Source organism: Palaemon carinicauda, chromosome 35 (assembly GCF_036898095.1).
Source record: "Palaemon carinicauda isolate YSFRI2023 chromosome 35, ASM3689809v2, whole genome shotgun sequence".
Taxonomy (NCBI): Eukaryota; Metazoa; Arthropoda; class Malacostraca; order Decapoda; family Palaemonidae; genus Palaemon; species Palaemon carinicauda.
In genome coordinates this window covers 8,904,091-8,921,367 of record NC_090759.1, presented here as the reverse complement: position 1 = coordinate 8,921,367, position 17,277 = coordinate 8,904,091, and the positions used below count along the sequence as shown (strand labels likewise).

Genomic DNA, 17,277 nt, shown 5'->3' with positions numbered 1-17,277 from the left:
AACGAGGGTTCACTGTATAACTACCTTGTTAGATGTAACGAACATTCCAGCAATGGTTTGTATTTGTGTAGGAGCTACTAAATTTATTGTATTAATAAACAGTAAAACATTTAAAGTATCATGAATAGGTGTATACATTTTTAAAAAGATTAAGTCATGATAATTTTCTACTTTTGGAACCCATTGGAGCTGAAAAGTCGCTATATGTATAGCTGTAATTAAGATTACTGTACTGTATAATGAAAACAGTGAATCACATTGCAAGACTCTTGTGGCTTCCTTAAGGGCTTTCTTCTCACCTGAGATACTAATAGGAAATGAGTTAAGTTTAGAGAGTGGACAGCTAGGAATGGAGAGACTTGAAAATAGAATAAGGGTAAAAAAATAATAATGGAACACAGCCTGAGTTGATGATATATTGCAAAGATTTAGCACCAAACACTGTGTTCTTGGTAAGGCGTACTGTAAGTGGTACAGTACTCCCACATAGGAGTTGTAGTAAGAATACAGTATACATCTTCGAATAATTACATCAAGAAATAGTTAGGATAGCAAGAAAGAAAGCTCTCATTACCAAAGGCTATCACACCCAACTGTAAACTACCGAAGCTCTCATTTTAACTGTCAAGCTGATGGTCAAAATCCTTTGGCTATTTGTCATGGCATCAGTAATGACCATGGATAAGTTGGCACTTTGTATATGTATACACACAATTGCTTTTAGAGTAAACCAGCATTTTGTAATCCCTTACTTACCAAGATTGGATTGAAACAAGAGGGTACCTCATGGCTTCTGAATCACAGTACTGTACAGTACTTCCTTTAATTGCCATAACCTTTTGAAATATGAAACTGAGGATTTTGGAAATTCTAAGTACAGTGATGCTAATTTTATCAGACTGTATTTAAAAACACTTATAAGGTTATCTCAAAGAAATTTAAATGACTTTGTCCTCTCATTTTTTTTTACTCAAAAATAACAATGAAAGCCTCTAGCTTCCCAACAACAGATGATAAAGAGTAAAGCCTATAATTAGTATATACCCTAAAGTCTACTTTGGCACAATATAATATTCCTTAATTTTTCACTTAAAAAAACCTATAAAAATATAAATATCTTATTGAACGCTACTAAATATTTTTGTACATTATTTCCTTAGAAAAAAAATTCTCATTTCTTTTCTAAAGCCATTTCTAAGTGTAAAGAGGACACTTCTCCAAACATTTTGTTTACAATTTCTTCTGATGGGTTAGGAACCCCAGCGAATCTTAAAGTTTCCTTGATTATTCCAAAGGTGGTTGTTATAGCCTTGTCGTAGGTAGCTTCAGCAACCTGCCTCAAGTCCAGTCCTCCGTACATTTCAGTCCGAGGGTTTTCCACACCATAGTCTACTAAATTCTTTGCAATATTACTGCATTGCGCCAATTTTTCTTTCTCAGCTCCTACGGCTACAGCGCTCAATCTCTTCAGTTTTGCAGACACCCAAGTCAGTAGTTTCTTAGTATCTTTGTTGTTTAAAAACTTGGCAGTTTCTTTGGTGTCCTCATGTTCTCTGATTTTGTTAATAACCCTCCTTAAAATAGACCCAAATATGTCCCCGAGAGCATCACTAGTGTCATCGAGTAACTGTAAAGATTGCAGCAAGGAGGAATTTTGAGCTACACTTTCCTTTGAAGATTCATTATTCATTGAAGGCAATGAAGAGGACCTAACGGTACATGACTCAGAGTTTTTTCCATAAAAGGGAGAGGGCATTTTAACGCTATTTTTTACAGATACAATATTTACAGGTGATGACTTTTCCAAATGATTTGCTTCTACACAATCACTCGTAATATCAATGCATTCTATATCTGAATCCTGACAATCCTCAACTACACTTGATCTCACTTTCACAGTTTGGCTTGCTCTACTAGTATCACCCTTGAATTTTTTGTGAGAGTTCTTACTTGCATGAGACTGGATCTGAAACTGCTTAATTAATACAGCTCTTTTAATTTTCCATTCCTGTTCTTGTTTTTCCGCTATGATTTCAGGCCAGAATGCTTCCCAGAGCTCCTTGCAGCGCACTGGGTCATCTCCGTACCTCTTTGAGAACTGATCAATAAACATTTGGTAATATGTTCCATATTCAGGATGTACTTCAGGAACTTCTAGGAACACTTGGTAATCAGCTTCAAGATCAGTCTTCAACTCCTCTTCAGCTCTCAGGAATTCTTGATTCGGCTGAAAGCCAAGGACCGTCCTGTAATGAAAAAATAAATATTGTTAAGTCCTCTAATTATTTTTAAAAAATAGTTGTTCCAGCACTAATTACAAAAATTGCAGCTCTTTACTATGGAAATACATTTCGGCGACAGCTGAAACTATCCGTAAAACTTTTAGCGGGGTGTTACTCCCCTCCACTAATTAGGGGGGGATGGCGTGAGGTAGACCCACGCTCACACATGCAGTAGCCAACACAAGCCACTTTTGCATTTCAGCTCGGAAGAGAACTGACATTGTCTGATCTCCGGTTTACTCAGTTTTCAAAAATCTATTAACCTCTTAAGTGTTCCCCCGGACCACCTCGGTGCTAACATACCGTCATGCTTTTTTGCAGTTAATAGTCATTTCACTAATGATAGTTTTTCAAAGTTAATATTAATTCTAATGCTTATAATTTGTATTTATAGTATTTGTCTATCTATCTATATACCAAGGCACTTCCCCCAATTTTGGGGGGTAGCCGACACCAACAATGAAACAAAACAAAAAGGGGACCTCTACTCTCTATGTTCCTTCAGCCTAATCAGGGACCCAACCGAGTTCAGCTGGTACTGCTAGGGTGCCACAGCCCAACCTCCCACATTTCCACCACAGATGAAGCTTCATAATGCTGACTCCCCTACTGCTGCTACCTCCGCGGTCATCTAAGGCCCCGGAGGAAGCAGCAGGGCCTACTGGAACTGCGTCACAATCGCTCGCCATTCATTCCTATTTCTAGCACGCTCTCTTGCCTCTCTCACATCTATCCTCCTATCACCCAGAGCTTTCTTCACACCATCCATCCACCCAAACCTTGGCCTTCCTCTTGTACTTCTCCCATCAACTCTTGCATTCATCACCTTCTTTAGCAGACAACCATTTTCCATTCTCTCAACATGGCCAAACCACCTCAACACATTCATATCCACTCTAGCCGCTAACTCATTTCTTACACCCGTTCTCTCCCTCACCACTTCGTTCCTAACCCTATCTACTCGAGATACACCAGCCATACTCCTCAGACACTTCATCTCAAACACATTCAATTTCTGTCTCTCCATCACTTTCATTCCCCACGACTCCGATCCATACATCACAGTTGGTACAATCACTTTCTCATATAGAACTCTCTTTACATTCATGCCCAACCCTCTATTTTTTACTACTCCCTTAACTGCCCCCAACACTTTGCAACCTTCATTCACTCTCTGACGTACATCTGCTTCCACTCCACCATTTGCTGCAACAATAGACCCCAAGTACTTAAACTGATCCACCTCCTCAAGTAACTCTCCATTCAACATGACATTCAACCTTGCACCACCTTCCCTTCTCGTACATCTCATAACCTTACTCTTACCCACATTAACTCTCAACTTCCTTCTCTCACACACCCTTCCAAATTCTGTCACTAGTCGGTCAAGCTTCTCTTCTGTGTCTGCTACCAGTACAGTATCATCCGCAAACAACAACTGATTTACCTCCCATTCATGGTCATTCTCGCCTACCAGTTTTAATCCTCGTCCAAGCACTCGAGCATTCACCTCTCTCACCACTCCATCAACATACAAGTTAAACAACCACGGCGACATCACACATCCCTGTCTCAGCCCCACTCTCACCGGAAACCAATCACTCACTTCATTTCCTATTCTAACACATGCTTTACTACCTTTGTATAAACTTTTCACTGCTTGCAACAACCTTCCACCAACTCCATATAACCTCATCACATCCCACATTGCTTCCCTATCAACTCTATCATATGCTTTCTCCAGATCCATAAACGCAACATACACCTCCTTACCTTTTGCTAAATATTTCTCGCATATCTGCCTAACTGTAAAAATCTGATTCATACAACCCCTACCTCTTCTAAAACCACCCTGTACTTCCAAGATTGCATTCTCTGTTTTATCCTTAATCCTATTAATCAGTACTCTACCATACACTTTTCCAACTACACTCAACAAACTAATACCTCTTGAATTACAACACTCATGCACATCTCCCTTACCCTTATATAGTGGTACAATACATGCACAAACCCAATCTACTGGTACCATTGACAACACAAAACACATATTAAACAATCTCACCAACCATTCAAGTACAGTCACACCCCCTTCCTTCAACATCTCAGCTTTCACACCGTCCATACCAGATGCTTTTCCTACTCTCGTTTCATCTAGTGCTCTCCTCACTTCCTCTATTGTTATCTCTCTCTCATTCTCACCTCCCATCACTGGCACCTCAACACCTGGAACAGCAATTATATCTGCCTCCCTATTATCCTCAACATTCAGCAAACTTTCAAAATATTCCGCCCACCTTTTCCTTGCCTCCTCTCCTTTTAACAACCTTCCATTTCCATCTTTCACTGTCTCTTCAATTCTTGCGCCAGCCTTCCTTACTCTCTTCACTTCTTTCCAAAACTTCTTCTTATTCTCTTCATATGACTGACCCAATCCCTGACCCCACCTCAGGTCAGCTGCCCTCTTTGCCTCACGTACCTTGCGCTTTACTTCCACCTTTTTCTCTCTATATTTTTCATACTTCTCTATACTATTACTCTGCAGCCATTCTTCAAAAGCCCTCTTTTTCTCTTCCACTTTCACCTTCACTCCTTCATTCCACCATTCACTGCCCTTCCTCATGCTGCCTCCAACAACCTTCTTGCCACATACATCACTTGCAATCCCAACAAAATTTTCTTTTACTAACTTCCATTCCTCCTCTAAATTACCAGTTTCTCTTACTCTCACCTCATCATATGCCATTTTCAACCTTTCCTGATATTTACTTTTTACCCCCGGTTTTATTAGCTCTTCAATCCTCACTACCTCCCTTTTACATCCACCTACTCTATTCCCCCACTCTTTTGCTACAACTAATTTTCCTTCCACCAAAAAATGATCAGACATACCGTTAGCCATACCCCTAAACACGTGCACGTCTTTCAATCTTCCAAACATTCTTGTTAGTATTTGTAGTAATATTAATTGAATGATGGAATAAAAAATGGAATAAAAAAACAATTAATACTCTTATTATTTCATTTCAAAAGGATACATAATACTGAATGAAAAATATTATACATATATGTATTATTATTTTTTCATCATTATCAAAGTCTTCATTTAGTATTTCATCTAAAAAAATAGGCCTCCTTATAGTGAAAGAAGCAAAAGAAATTACCTTCTCAGCATAAACGCCAGAAGCGCACCGAAAGGAAACCAGTTTTCTAACGTCAAGCGACCTTCAAAAAGAGTTACCAGACAGCATATAAGTTTCCATTTACAGCTTACATATACTGAGAGTGTTGCCAAGTGGGGTTCCTATACTTACTATACGAGTAAACGTATTATTATGGGACTGACAATTTGAAACACGCATTTAAAGTCATGAACGTAATATCACGTTGAAGAAAGACCAGACAACTTGAACCACGTTCCAAGGGGGAGGTCTTACTTCCGACTGAGGACAGGTAAGTTCGTAATTCCGTATGAGTAAGGAAAGTTCTAGCGATGAGGAGATGTCCATTCCTTTCAGTTTGATGGCAAGGCTCAAGGCTCAGTGATAGCCTTTCACTGCCGAAACTGAAAGGCGCATTTCCTCTCGCAAATACACGAAGAACTCCGCTATTGCTGGAATAGTGACATCAAGTGGAGAGATACCCCTTCCACTACACTAATAACAGAGACCTTCCACTTTGCCTGGTTAGACTGCTGCTGAGGACTTTCGCAGATTTCTCTGTACAACTTGTTGCGAAAATACTCTGAGTGAGAAGATGCTGCATAGCCTCCAGGCATGAAGTCACAGCGAAGCTACGACTTTGTGGTAGATGTTGATGTGTGGTTGTCTGAGTAGATCGTGTCGTGGAGGCAGTTCTCTTGGAGGCTCCGTCAGGAGCTGTAGAAGATCCGGGAACCATTCTGCATGATGCCATAGAGGAGCTATGAGAGTCATTGAGAGACTGACCGATGTTCTAGCCTTGTTGAGTACCCGTGTCATCAGACACAATGGGGGGAAGGCATAAACGTCGATGTTTGTCCCACCGTTGTTGGAATGCATCTTGCCAGAGAGCCTTGGGATCTGGGACTGGGAAGCAGTACAGCGGGAGCCTGAAGTTCAGTTGGAGAACAAAACAAAAGTTAGGACTTTGTTAGCTACTAGATGATCCAAAAACCATTCGGTACCTGCTATCTGAGATGCTCTGCTCAGATTGCTGGTCAGCACATTCCTCTTGCCTGGAATGAAGCAGGCTGATAGCGGTACCGAGTGGACTTCGGCCCATCTCGGTATTTCTACTGCTAGATGGGATAGGAGATGCGAAAAGTACCTCCTTGTTTGTTGATGTAAGCCACTACTAGGGTGTTGTCGCTCATCACCACCACTGAGTGGCCCACCAGGAACTGATGGAACTGTTGAAGGGCCAGAGAGATGGCTTTCATCTCTAAGATATTTATGTGGAGGTACTGATCAAAGACCTGAGGCCATGTCATGCAGCACGTGAGTCCCCCAACCTTCTTTTGATGTCTGAAAACATCATTAAGTCAAGGGGGAGGACGAGAAGATCTGCGCCCCTTCGCAGGTTCTCGTCTGCCACCCACCATTCGAGGTCTGTCTATTTCTCTGGTTCCATGGGGATCAGAATGTCCAGGGAATCAAAAGCCTGATTCCAATTGGACTTCAGTCATCACTGGAGGGATCAAATCCCGAGGGGGCTGTTGGGAACTAGACGAGCCAGGAATGATATGTGTCCAAGGAGACATACCATAGCCACTTCTGGGGTGGGAGTTCTTCTCATCTGAGAAAAGGCCTTGCGACCTTTTGCAGCTTCATTATCCTGTCGTCTGATGGGATGGCTTTGTGGAGATTGGTGTCTAAAATCATTCCCAGGCTTACCAGTCTCTGAGTGGGAAGCAGGGAAGAGGAAGAGTTCTTGAGGTTTACCACGATCCTCAGATCTTGGCAAAGCCTCAGAAGTTTGTTTCGGTGCTGAAGAAGGGTCACCACTGAGTCTGCTAGGATCAGCCAGTCGTCCAGATAATGGAGGGGAGACATACCAATCATGTGAGCCCAGGATGATACTAGGAATAGTGGCATCGAGGGGAGAGATACCCCTTCCACAACACCAACCACAGAAGACTGTCCACTTTGCCTGGTAGATAGATGCAGAATATCTTCGATGGTATCCAGACCCTCTCTGAGAGAGGAGATGCTGGATAGTCGCCAGGTGTGAAGGTGCAGGAAACCTACGGCTTTGTGGAGATTAAGTGTGGTTGTCTGAGTAGATAGGGACGTGGAGGGAGTTTATGTGATGCCATAACAGAGCTATGACCGTCATGAACAGGCTATTAGATGCTCTGGTCTTTGTTGAGCACCCTTCTCATCAGAAAAAACAGGGGAAAGGCGTGCTCATCGTTATTGGAATGCATCTTGCCAGAGAGCCCGAGGATCCGGGACTGGTAAGCAATACAGTGGGAGCCTGAAGTTCAGGGACATCGCAAACATGCTCACAGTCGGGAGACTCCCCACAGAATCAGGGATTTGTTGGCTATCAGATGATTCAAAGACCACTCAGAGCCCACTATCTGAGTCGCTCTGCTCAGACTGTCTTGAGCACATTCCTGTTGCCTGGAATGAAGCGCACAGATAGGGACACCAAATGTTCTTCTGCCCATTGTAGAGACTCTACTGCTAGATGGCACAGGTGCTTCAAAAAGGTACCTCCTGCCACTATTGTTGTGTTGTCGCTCTCAACAACTCCACAGAGTGACCTACCAGGAATGGTAGGAACTGTTGGAGAGCTAGGAAGGTTGCTCTCTATCCCTCTGCGGAGGTTCTCCTGTCATCCACCACAGACGTTCCGTCATCTGGTCCTGTCCTGTCCCATGGGAACTATGAGTATCCGGAGAGCTAGTGTGCTGGTTCCACCCTGATTTCAATTGCCATGAAGGGAATAAACCCGAAGGCAACCATTGGGAACTAGATATGTCAGGGAGGCTAGGTGACCTAAAAGACAAAACCACTATCGGGCAGGGAGTTCTCATTTGAGGAACGGGCTTGCCACCTCCCTTAGCCTGTGTCCTCTGTCATCTGATGGAAAGGCTTTCTGAAGATGGGTGTTGAGGTAAACCAGTCTTTGAATGGGACGCAGGAACAACTTCTTAAGATTTATCAAGAATGATACAGGTATTTTCATAATAAAATAAATTTTTGAACATACTTACCCGCTGGTTATATAAGAATGGCTATAGTCCCTTGGACGCTCCGGCAGAAATTCAAAATCTTGTGGCAATCACAGATATGCCAGGTGTACACTAGCGCCCTCGCGGTAAACAGGCCGAACTATTCCAACCAATTCAGACCTTCCATGCCCCTTGGTCTCTAGAGGGGAGGAGGGTGGGATTATAACTTATATAACCAGCGGGTAAGTATGTTAAAAAATTTATTTTATTATGAAAATATAATTTTTAAACATAAAACTTACCCGCTGGTTATATAAGAATGGCTGATTGACACCCTTGGTGGCAGGTCAGAGACAGCAACATAATTGGAAATTCACTTAAGACTTAAATATAACCACTTAAGAGGCTCGGACCTGATAAGGACGTTGACTTCAATGGTTCTCTGTCTCATTCTGTCTGCTATCCTTACGAGATCCAGCGGTCCACCCAGGGGGCTGAAGATCTCTAGGAGCTGTCAAATGGTGCAATAACCTATAACTTGACAGGACCTCAACTAATACCCTTGTTCTGGGCGCTCTCTAGGAACAAAATGACCACCTGACTAAATCAAAGATTGTGGAAGATTGCCGACCAATCTTCACGTACAATCATAAAAACATATTTAAAAGTTCCAAGAGGAGAACAGGGGTACTAGGAATTTAGGGAAATGTAGTGGTGGATGTTTCACCTACTACTGCACTTGTTGTTACGAATGATCCCAAAACGTAGCAGTCTTCACAAAGAGACTGGATACGGTATAAGTAATGCAAGGCGAATACAGGATTACCCCTTCAAAAGACTGTATGCACGATGCTTTGCAGAGAACAGTTTTGTTTAAAAGTTACAGAAGCTTCCGCAGCTCTAACTTCATGAGTCTTTACTCTTTCGATAGCTTAAGGTCTGCCTCACCACAGTGTGAGTGAGCCTTTGTAATTAAAGTCTATAAGAAATGATAGGGCGTTTTAGACATAGGTAGCGCAGGCTTCTTGACTGCGCACCAAAGAGCCTCTGAATAGTCTCTTAACTTCTTTAGACCTGTCCTGATAAAACTTCATCGTTTTAACCGGACATAAAACTCTCCTCAACTCTTCACAAACCATATCCGAGAGAATAGTGATCTCGAAAGATTTAGGCCATGGATGAGAAGGACGTTTGTTTATGACCAAGAATCCAAGTTGCAAGGAGCATATGGCTTATCCATTTCTGAAGTCCATGTTCTTGCTAAAAGAGTGAACTTCACTGACTCTCAACTGTTGCCAGACTTACTAAGAAAAGTCTTCAAAGTCAGATCTTAAAAAAAAAAAGAAGCCAAGTGTAAAGGCTCGAATCTGTCACTACCGCGGAATTTAGAAACACCCTCTAAATTTCAGGCTGGCGAATCTTGCTGACGCTTCTTAGTCATCTCAAACGAGATGAGAAGATCTAGAAGGTCTTTAATTGATAGATCCAATCTCCTGCATCTGAAGACAGCTGCCCACATACTCCTGTACCCCTTGATGGTCGAGGAGGAAAAAATGTGCTTTCTTCTAAGGTCTCAGAAGAAATAGGCCTCTTGTGTTTTAGAGTTACTAAATGAAGAGACTGATTTAGCTCTACACCACTCCCTAGAACCTCCTATTTGGGCTGCAAAACCTTGAGGTAAAAGTCCTTTGTACAAGCGATAGCCTCAGCCGCCTCCTTCGAACAACCCTCTAGATCTTAAGGGTTTTCCGAAATACTGAAGGCAGCCAGACCTAAAGCTTGATGGTTATAATAAGATGTTCGCGATCCTGACACGGGGAAACAGTCCGATGGCATGCTTCCAGCATGCATCCAGCATGGGCCCAGCATGAGTCCAGTATGGTTCCAGCATGCTGCATATGCACAACATGCCTTGAGAGAGTCAAGATCTATACCGCCTCGCGAAACGCATCCAGATCGGTCGCAAGAAACCGATATCGAAGCTAGGCTTGTTGAAAAGTAGCATCAACAACGTGAACCTCATGCTGTGAGGTTAAGACCTGATCGCGTGTAACCAGCGAGTGTTCAACATACTTTAAGCCAAAAGCTTGACGCGAGGGAGCGTTACCTGCGTGGCCAGAGAGACACGAAGGAGAGACAACAATCTGTCTATACTGCTGTGAGAAAAAGACTTGACTGTATGCGTCTAGCATGCGACCAGATTGCCGCATGTGTTTGCATTGCCATAAGGTGTCAGCGTGCTGTATGTGTTCACCTTGCCGTGAGGATACGTTTGCAAATCTACAGCGTGCCGCGAGGAGACGACAGCATCGCGTCCGGTCAGTGGCACAAAGAAGCAACTGTTTGTCAATCATGATGCAGGGAAAAAACCTGACTGACCTTATCCAGCATATGTTCAGGTTGACACATGCGTCTAGGTTGCAGTGGGATTTTAGATTGATCAGTTTGCCGAGAGCTGTCCGCATGTAGCATGCGTCCACATGAGCGGTAGTCGCGTGTTCCGCAGAACGCGAAGGTGAGACAACTTATTGAAAGGATCAACTTCGACTGTCAGAGTCCAGCATATGACCAGACTGGTGTCTGCGTCTGCGACTGCGTGAGGGAGAGACCAGACTGGCGTCTGCGTCTGCCGTAAGGGAGAGACCAGACTGCCACATGCGTCTGCTCTAACGCTTTCTGATCTCTGCGAGGAAGCGTTGCTGAGTATCGGAAAACTACGCTGTCTGATACTATCTGAAGACCGTTTTCTTGGTCTATGGTTGTCCTTAGATTCTTTTAGGTGAAATTTTTCCGCCCGAGAATCGTAAGCGCCAAAAGAGATGAAACTAACCTCTTTTAGCTCAGACATAACATACACTTGCGGGGCACCGTGTGCGCTAACTCAAGCGTGAGCGATCGCTGTGAGAGATCATCAACCGTAGTCCCGTGACCGACCTGGGAAAGTCCTTATGACATTTCCAGTGCGCCTTGTACGCGACCTGAAGGTATCTAATGCTGCGAGATATCGTCAACAGTAGTCGATAGTCCCCAGAGGAAAGTACTAGACATTTCCACAATCTGGGGGAGGAAAAGAAGCGTGAACAGAAGTAAACTGAGCACCTTTTCCCTCGATGAACTACGTGTCTTAGGCGATTTTTGGTACTGACTCGTCGCCTTCTTCCGAAAAGAAAACCTCCGGCGAACATTACTTACTGCAGGATAGGTTATTAGGAAACATACGAGTCATGAAAGGTCTTGGACGTATTGGTTGGTGTCTACCAAGTCTAGGTTTTGCGTCCTTCGACGAGGACAAACTCTTTCTTCCCGGAGAGTGCGAAAGATTCCAGAGGAAGAGTTAGGTTTGTATGCGACTTGTCTGACTTCCGCTTCTCTTGTGGAAGAAAACACGCTCGATTGCTTCCAGCTTAAGCATCGCGACACGCCTGCTGCGAGGGTAAGTCCTGTCCGCGTGCGTTCATGATGAGTAACTTCCTAGTCTAGTAGAAAGGGAAAACGTAAAACGCCATCCTCGTCAGGGAACTGCATAATATTACTCAGAAAAATGTCACAAGATCCATGATACCATAGCGATGACGAACTGATCGCTTCAAGACATTCAAATTTCGCTCTTCCTAAGAGATTACGTCACATGGTTGTGACGTCTTAGTTCGTCAATCGTAGGCGAAGAAAACAGCTTTACTTCGTGATTCCAAAGCGGAGAGCGAACGTCTTGGAATGCATCGACAGGATCGCTCGGTGGAACATACGTTTAATGCACAAGGTCCGCGATATACCTCAGCCTTCCGACATTCCTTCTCCCAGGGGTTGGGAAGTAAGGAAGAGGTTTCGGGCTAGGAGTAAGACAGACACGAACGAACACATCCTCCAGTACACTGTGCTATGTATACGAGCCACTGAACAATAGCGTTTTTACTATAATACATTAAATCATAAAAGATCTGCCCGTTGTGGGAGATATACTCTCACGCTCTATTCTCATAAAGGCCTTAACGCACTTCCTGCTGTTGCAGCTGGAGGCATTGCTGCACCAACCTCTACAGTTAGGTTCGTTATGCTGCATTGAGGACGCGTTATTGCACTGACCTAACAGCACTGTCTCTTTGCACTGTTACTCTTCTGAGAACGATTTAATGTTAATTTATTTATTTTCTTATTTCCTTACTGAGCCATCTTTCCCTATAGGAGCCCTTTGGGTTAAAGCATCTTGGTTTCTCAACTAGGGTTGTAGCCTGGCTAGTAATAATAAAATAAATAGACACCTTTGACACACCTAGCGAAAAAATCTCAAGGCGGAACGAGGAGCAGCAGGTATAAAATAAAAGGGAAACTCTTCAGAAAAACTCTCATGAGTTTCTGAAAGTCACTCCCTTCCTCCTACAAGTCTCTATCCTAGGTAGATAAGTCTTGATTCCTAAGAGTCAACTCCTTAGGATTCTGAATTCTGACCTCAATGCTTAGAGGTTTTAATTCTAGCTCTCCCAAACAAGAATTAGCCCAGCAGGCCTTGGTCTGAGAATATAATATCTTTCTAGTTAAGATTTATTTCTTAATATAGCGCCTGGCGCAACAATGTCCCAACGCTAGACGTTCATGGTCATGTAGACATCAAAGTCTATTGTCATAGGTAGCGAAGCGTCTGCACTGACGCTGACGCTCCGCTCCGCTACTGCTCTGGCCCGCTACTGCTCCGGCCCGCTACTGCTCCGGCCCACTACCGCTACCGCGTCTGACTGACGCTGACGCTGCCACTCAGCCCTGCTGTCTGTCATATCACTTGGTGGCATGCTCTGCTGCCTGACGATCGTCAGCGCGCCTGGATAGACTGACATTTGGCGCTATGAGCGGTCGGTTGACATTGAGAAGCAGGTACTCGAAGCGATGCATCCACCTTCTCCCGCCGTTGAACATAGTGGCTGGTAGGCCGCCTGTGCGACAACGAGTCATCACCGGAATATGCAGATCGCCTGTGCGACACCGCGTGAAAACCGGAATCGTGACAACCAACCGCACTGCCAACGGCAGGCTGATAAGACCGCATAAACGAAGATAGTTGCTGTTTCATGTCTAACAGCAAAGACCAATTAGGATCAATCTTAGGCGACACGCGTGCAGCATTTTAAAATACGAATCTGCCTTCTTTGTCGATTCCATAGCGCTCCCCACTTTCAGGAGACGAACACCCTTCTGGTGGAAGCGGCGGCACCACGTCCGCGCTGCATGAATCGTAACAGACGAAGAATGATTTTGATTTTGCTTTCAGCTTCGCGCCTGATGCGCGTCCTCGCTTAATATTAGAAAACACTTTTACCTCGCTTTACCTATAGCAAGGGTGAGCGTTCTGGGGATCAGAAAACGATCGAAGGGACTTCTGTTCGGGTCTTACAAGACGGTAAACGCCAGGCTACGCCTCTCAATTCCTTTCACCGTTCGACCTAAATTCTCCCCTGGGTCCGGTAGCTTAAAAGAGGTCTAAGGCTAGGATAACAACAGGTCCGAACAGAAGCACCCTCCAATAAATTGAATAAAATTCACTGCACTAATTTAGCACTAAAAATTTGCATTTTACTCTTTGGTAAAAATGATATTTTCACAATTATTTAAAACCAAAGTATATACGCTCTCAAACAAAATGACCCCGTAGAGAGAGACTTACTATTCTGTCAATGGTTTGAATGGGAATACAAAAGTCACTGAATCCCATATAAATGCAACAAAATATTAGATATAAAATATTACCTTAATAGATATAAGAAAAGAATATCTCTATACATCAAAACAAACCCTTATATTAAGGGGTTCCAATAAAAGGCGAATTATCACCTGTAACCATTGGAACATCTACAATTATTATATGAACAATTTTAGTATTCCAAAAACCAACAAGTAAACAACGATACACAGAATCGTGAGCTACATCGATTGTTAAGAATACTACGTCGTACATACATTAACTGAACCGTAACTTCCTTTAATCTTTGACTAAAGAAAAATACTGAAAGAACCAATTAATTGCAAAATAATATGTTCCTTTTATCTAGTACAACTTAAAAACTTGAGTTTGTAAGAAGAATGTACTAATAAAAATCGATACAAAGAGAAATTGTAATATCATAACGATACACTGAAAAGTGCGTAGCATAAATAAACTGAACGCTAGTTACTCTTTGAAAACAAATCGAAGATTATCCAAAGAAAACCTATTAAAAGGACAAAAATTTTCTTAAAATAACAAAATCCTTTAAATTATAACTTAATTTATAACTTAATACTTCGTAAGAAAGTATTCACTTATCATTCTTTGTAAAAAGGCAAGTCAGACTTTTAGCTTACGTCATAAGGCTGTGACGTCATCAATGGGCTAGATGTTTACATCTCGCCATTATGCTTTCGTTAGGTTTAAAATGGGTTGAAAAATTTCTAATCCTACCTTTTAAGTTATAATCACGTGATCACAGATCAAACAAACAAATAAGCGAATGCCAGAACCCGAAAAATAGGTGTACATCACCAAAATACTGCTAAAATCCAGGTTAATCACGAGTGAATTCCAATACTTCTTGCCCGCGAGAGCGGCAGGGAAGGTCTGAATTGGTTGGAATAGTTCGGCCTGTCTACCGCTAGGGCGCTAGTGTACACCTGGCATATCTGCGATTGCCACGAGATTTTGAATTTCTGCCGGAGCGTCCAAGGGACTATAGCCATTCTTACATAACCAGCGGCTAAGTTTTATGTTCAAAATCCCCAGATTCTGAAAAAACTCGAGCAGTTTGTCTCGGTGCTGATTGATTGATTTGAGGTTTTCTGGCATCATGACATCTAAGGTGATTGATGCCGATATTATTTATTTCAAATAAAAATTAAAAGAATATTCAATTAAAATCATAAAAGAAAATCTGTCATCTTAAAAGTTGAATACAGACTGACGCTGAAAAGCGTCTGAGGTGTCTAGACATCTTTTCCGCAACTCTTTGCGAAAGGCCTCTCTGAAGTCATGTGGCTGAATAGAAGATCTTGTCATGGAGGAAGTCCCTTGGAAGCTCCGGGAACCATTCTGCGTGATACCATAGCAAAACTATTGGAGTCATTGATAAGTTCTTGCTTATTCTGACTTGGTTGAGGACTTTCTCACCTGACCAAACGGGGGAAAAGCATATACCTCCAAGCTGTCCCACCATTCTTGGAATATATCTCGTTCGAGAGCCTGGTGTTCTGGAACTGTAGAACAGTCGAGCGGGAGCCTGAAGCTCAGAGGCATTGTGAGCAGGACCACAAATTCAAATTCTTTATTTCAGCTGTAGAGCCATATACAAAATATTACAATAAAATTAATAGTTATATACAGTCGGGGAACCCTACAAAGTTAAGACTTTGTTGGCTACAAGATGATTCAAAGACACTAAGAGCCCACTATCTGAGGGATCCTGCTTAGTTTATGTGCCAGCACATTCCTGTTACCAGGAATGACATGAGCAGATGGGGGCACATATCTGTTCTCTAATCATTTGGTAGATGGTTCTCTAAGAGAGACATATACTGGTACCTTTCTGTTTCCGGCCAACGAACAAAGATGAATCTGAAGAGAGCATCAGTTCCAGAGGGGAGACAAGAAGATTGGCTTCTTTGCAGAGGTTCTCATCTGCCATCCACCATCTGCTGTTGGTCCAGAGGGGGGAATTACATGGCAAGAAAAAGATCTGAAGATGATGTCAAGACATGCAACTGCTTGCAAATTTCTGCAATGAAGGAGGGGGGGGGGATCCTGTCCTCCCTCCAACTGCCTCCAATCTAGTGAGGGTTGGCCGAGTAAGAATGAGACTTGGTGGGAAAGAATCTCGATGGATACTCTCTTTGGAAAAATCCTCGATCCGTACCAGGATTCCCAGGGTACCCAACCAAAGATCAAGCCACGAAGTAGCTTGCATTGCATACTTTCTGACTTTCTCCTGATTGAGGATCTCTTCTGCCAAGAAAGATACCTGGCGGTTGGAGAGTCTCTCTGTAGAAACCCCCTTGGTTAGCTCTTCCAGAGACAATGTTGGAGTGGAAGAGATGGACGAGGCTTGTCCAAGACCTCGTTGTACCTCCTCTGGACGCAAGGAGGTGGGAGGAGCTTGGCAGAAAAGCCTGAACGATGAGAGGAGGAGACGTCAGAGAGCTGTTGAGCGATCTTAGCCCATGCACTTTTCAGCCCCTGGGACCATGACAAGGCTGCACTGGCCTTTGAGGGCTTCTGAGTCCCAAAGATACCATATAGGACTTTGTCTTTGCCCTCTAGGGGGGAGGGGTTATCTTTGATTGCAAACCCCTTGAGAACCCTGATAAGAGTCAGAACTTGCCAGAAGGCATGTTCTGACTCTTTCTGCTCCCCCTGTGAAGTGGGACTGGCAGCAAAGTCTCCTTCCTCCACCCTTGAGAGCTCATCTCGGGGCGAGTCGTGGACATCCCTAGAGTGGCGGACAGGCCTTGTGGGTCTGGGGGTCCTTGTAGAGGCTCTTGAAGAGTCTTGGAGTCATTTGACTACTTTCGGGGAAGAAAGTTGAACTCTAACATCGAAAGCTTGTAGGTACTACCCTTCCTGGTTCCTACTGGAGGTGGAGAGCTCTCTGCACGAGGGGGGTCTTCCTTCGAAGGTGGAAGGGAGGACGTCTGCCCCCTTGCGAGGCTCCCTTGGCAGAGGCAAAGCGGGAGAGTCTGGGAAGAGTACCCGGAAGGATTGGCCTAGAAGGCCTCAAAGGGGTCAGCTTTACTCTAGATGTGATAGCATCCAAGAATCCTCTTTTCCTCTTCAGGGGTGAAGCAGTAAAGGTTCTATGCCGGGACTCTGCTGGTGCCGAC

At 43.5% G+C, this 17,277-nt stretch overlaps 1 protein-coding gene across 3 annotated transcripts in view; it reads right to left on the bottom strand.

The window, feature by feature from the left end:
* Positions 1–402: 402 nt before the first annotated feature.
* LOC137627610 (uncharacterized) overlaps positions 403–17,277 on the bottom strand; it is a 61,600-nt gene continuing 44,725 nt past the window's right edge. For all 3 annotated transcript variants that reach the window (XM_068358692.1, XM_068358693.1, XM_068358691.1), the window contains one exon: positions 403–2,246. In XM_068358692.1, coding sequence (XP_068214793.1) covers positions 1,172–2,246 — 1,075 coding nt within the window. In that variant the 3' untranslated portion in view covers positions 403–1,171. The remainder of the gene's footprint in view (positions 2,247–17,277) is intronic.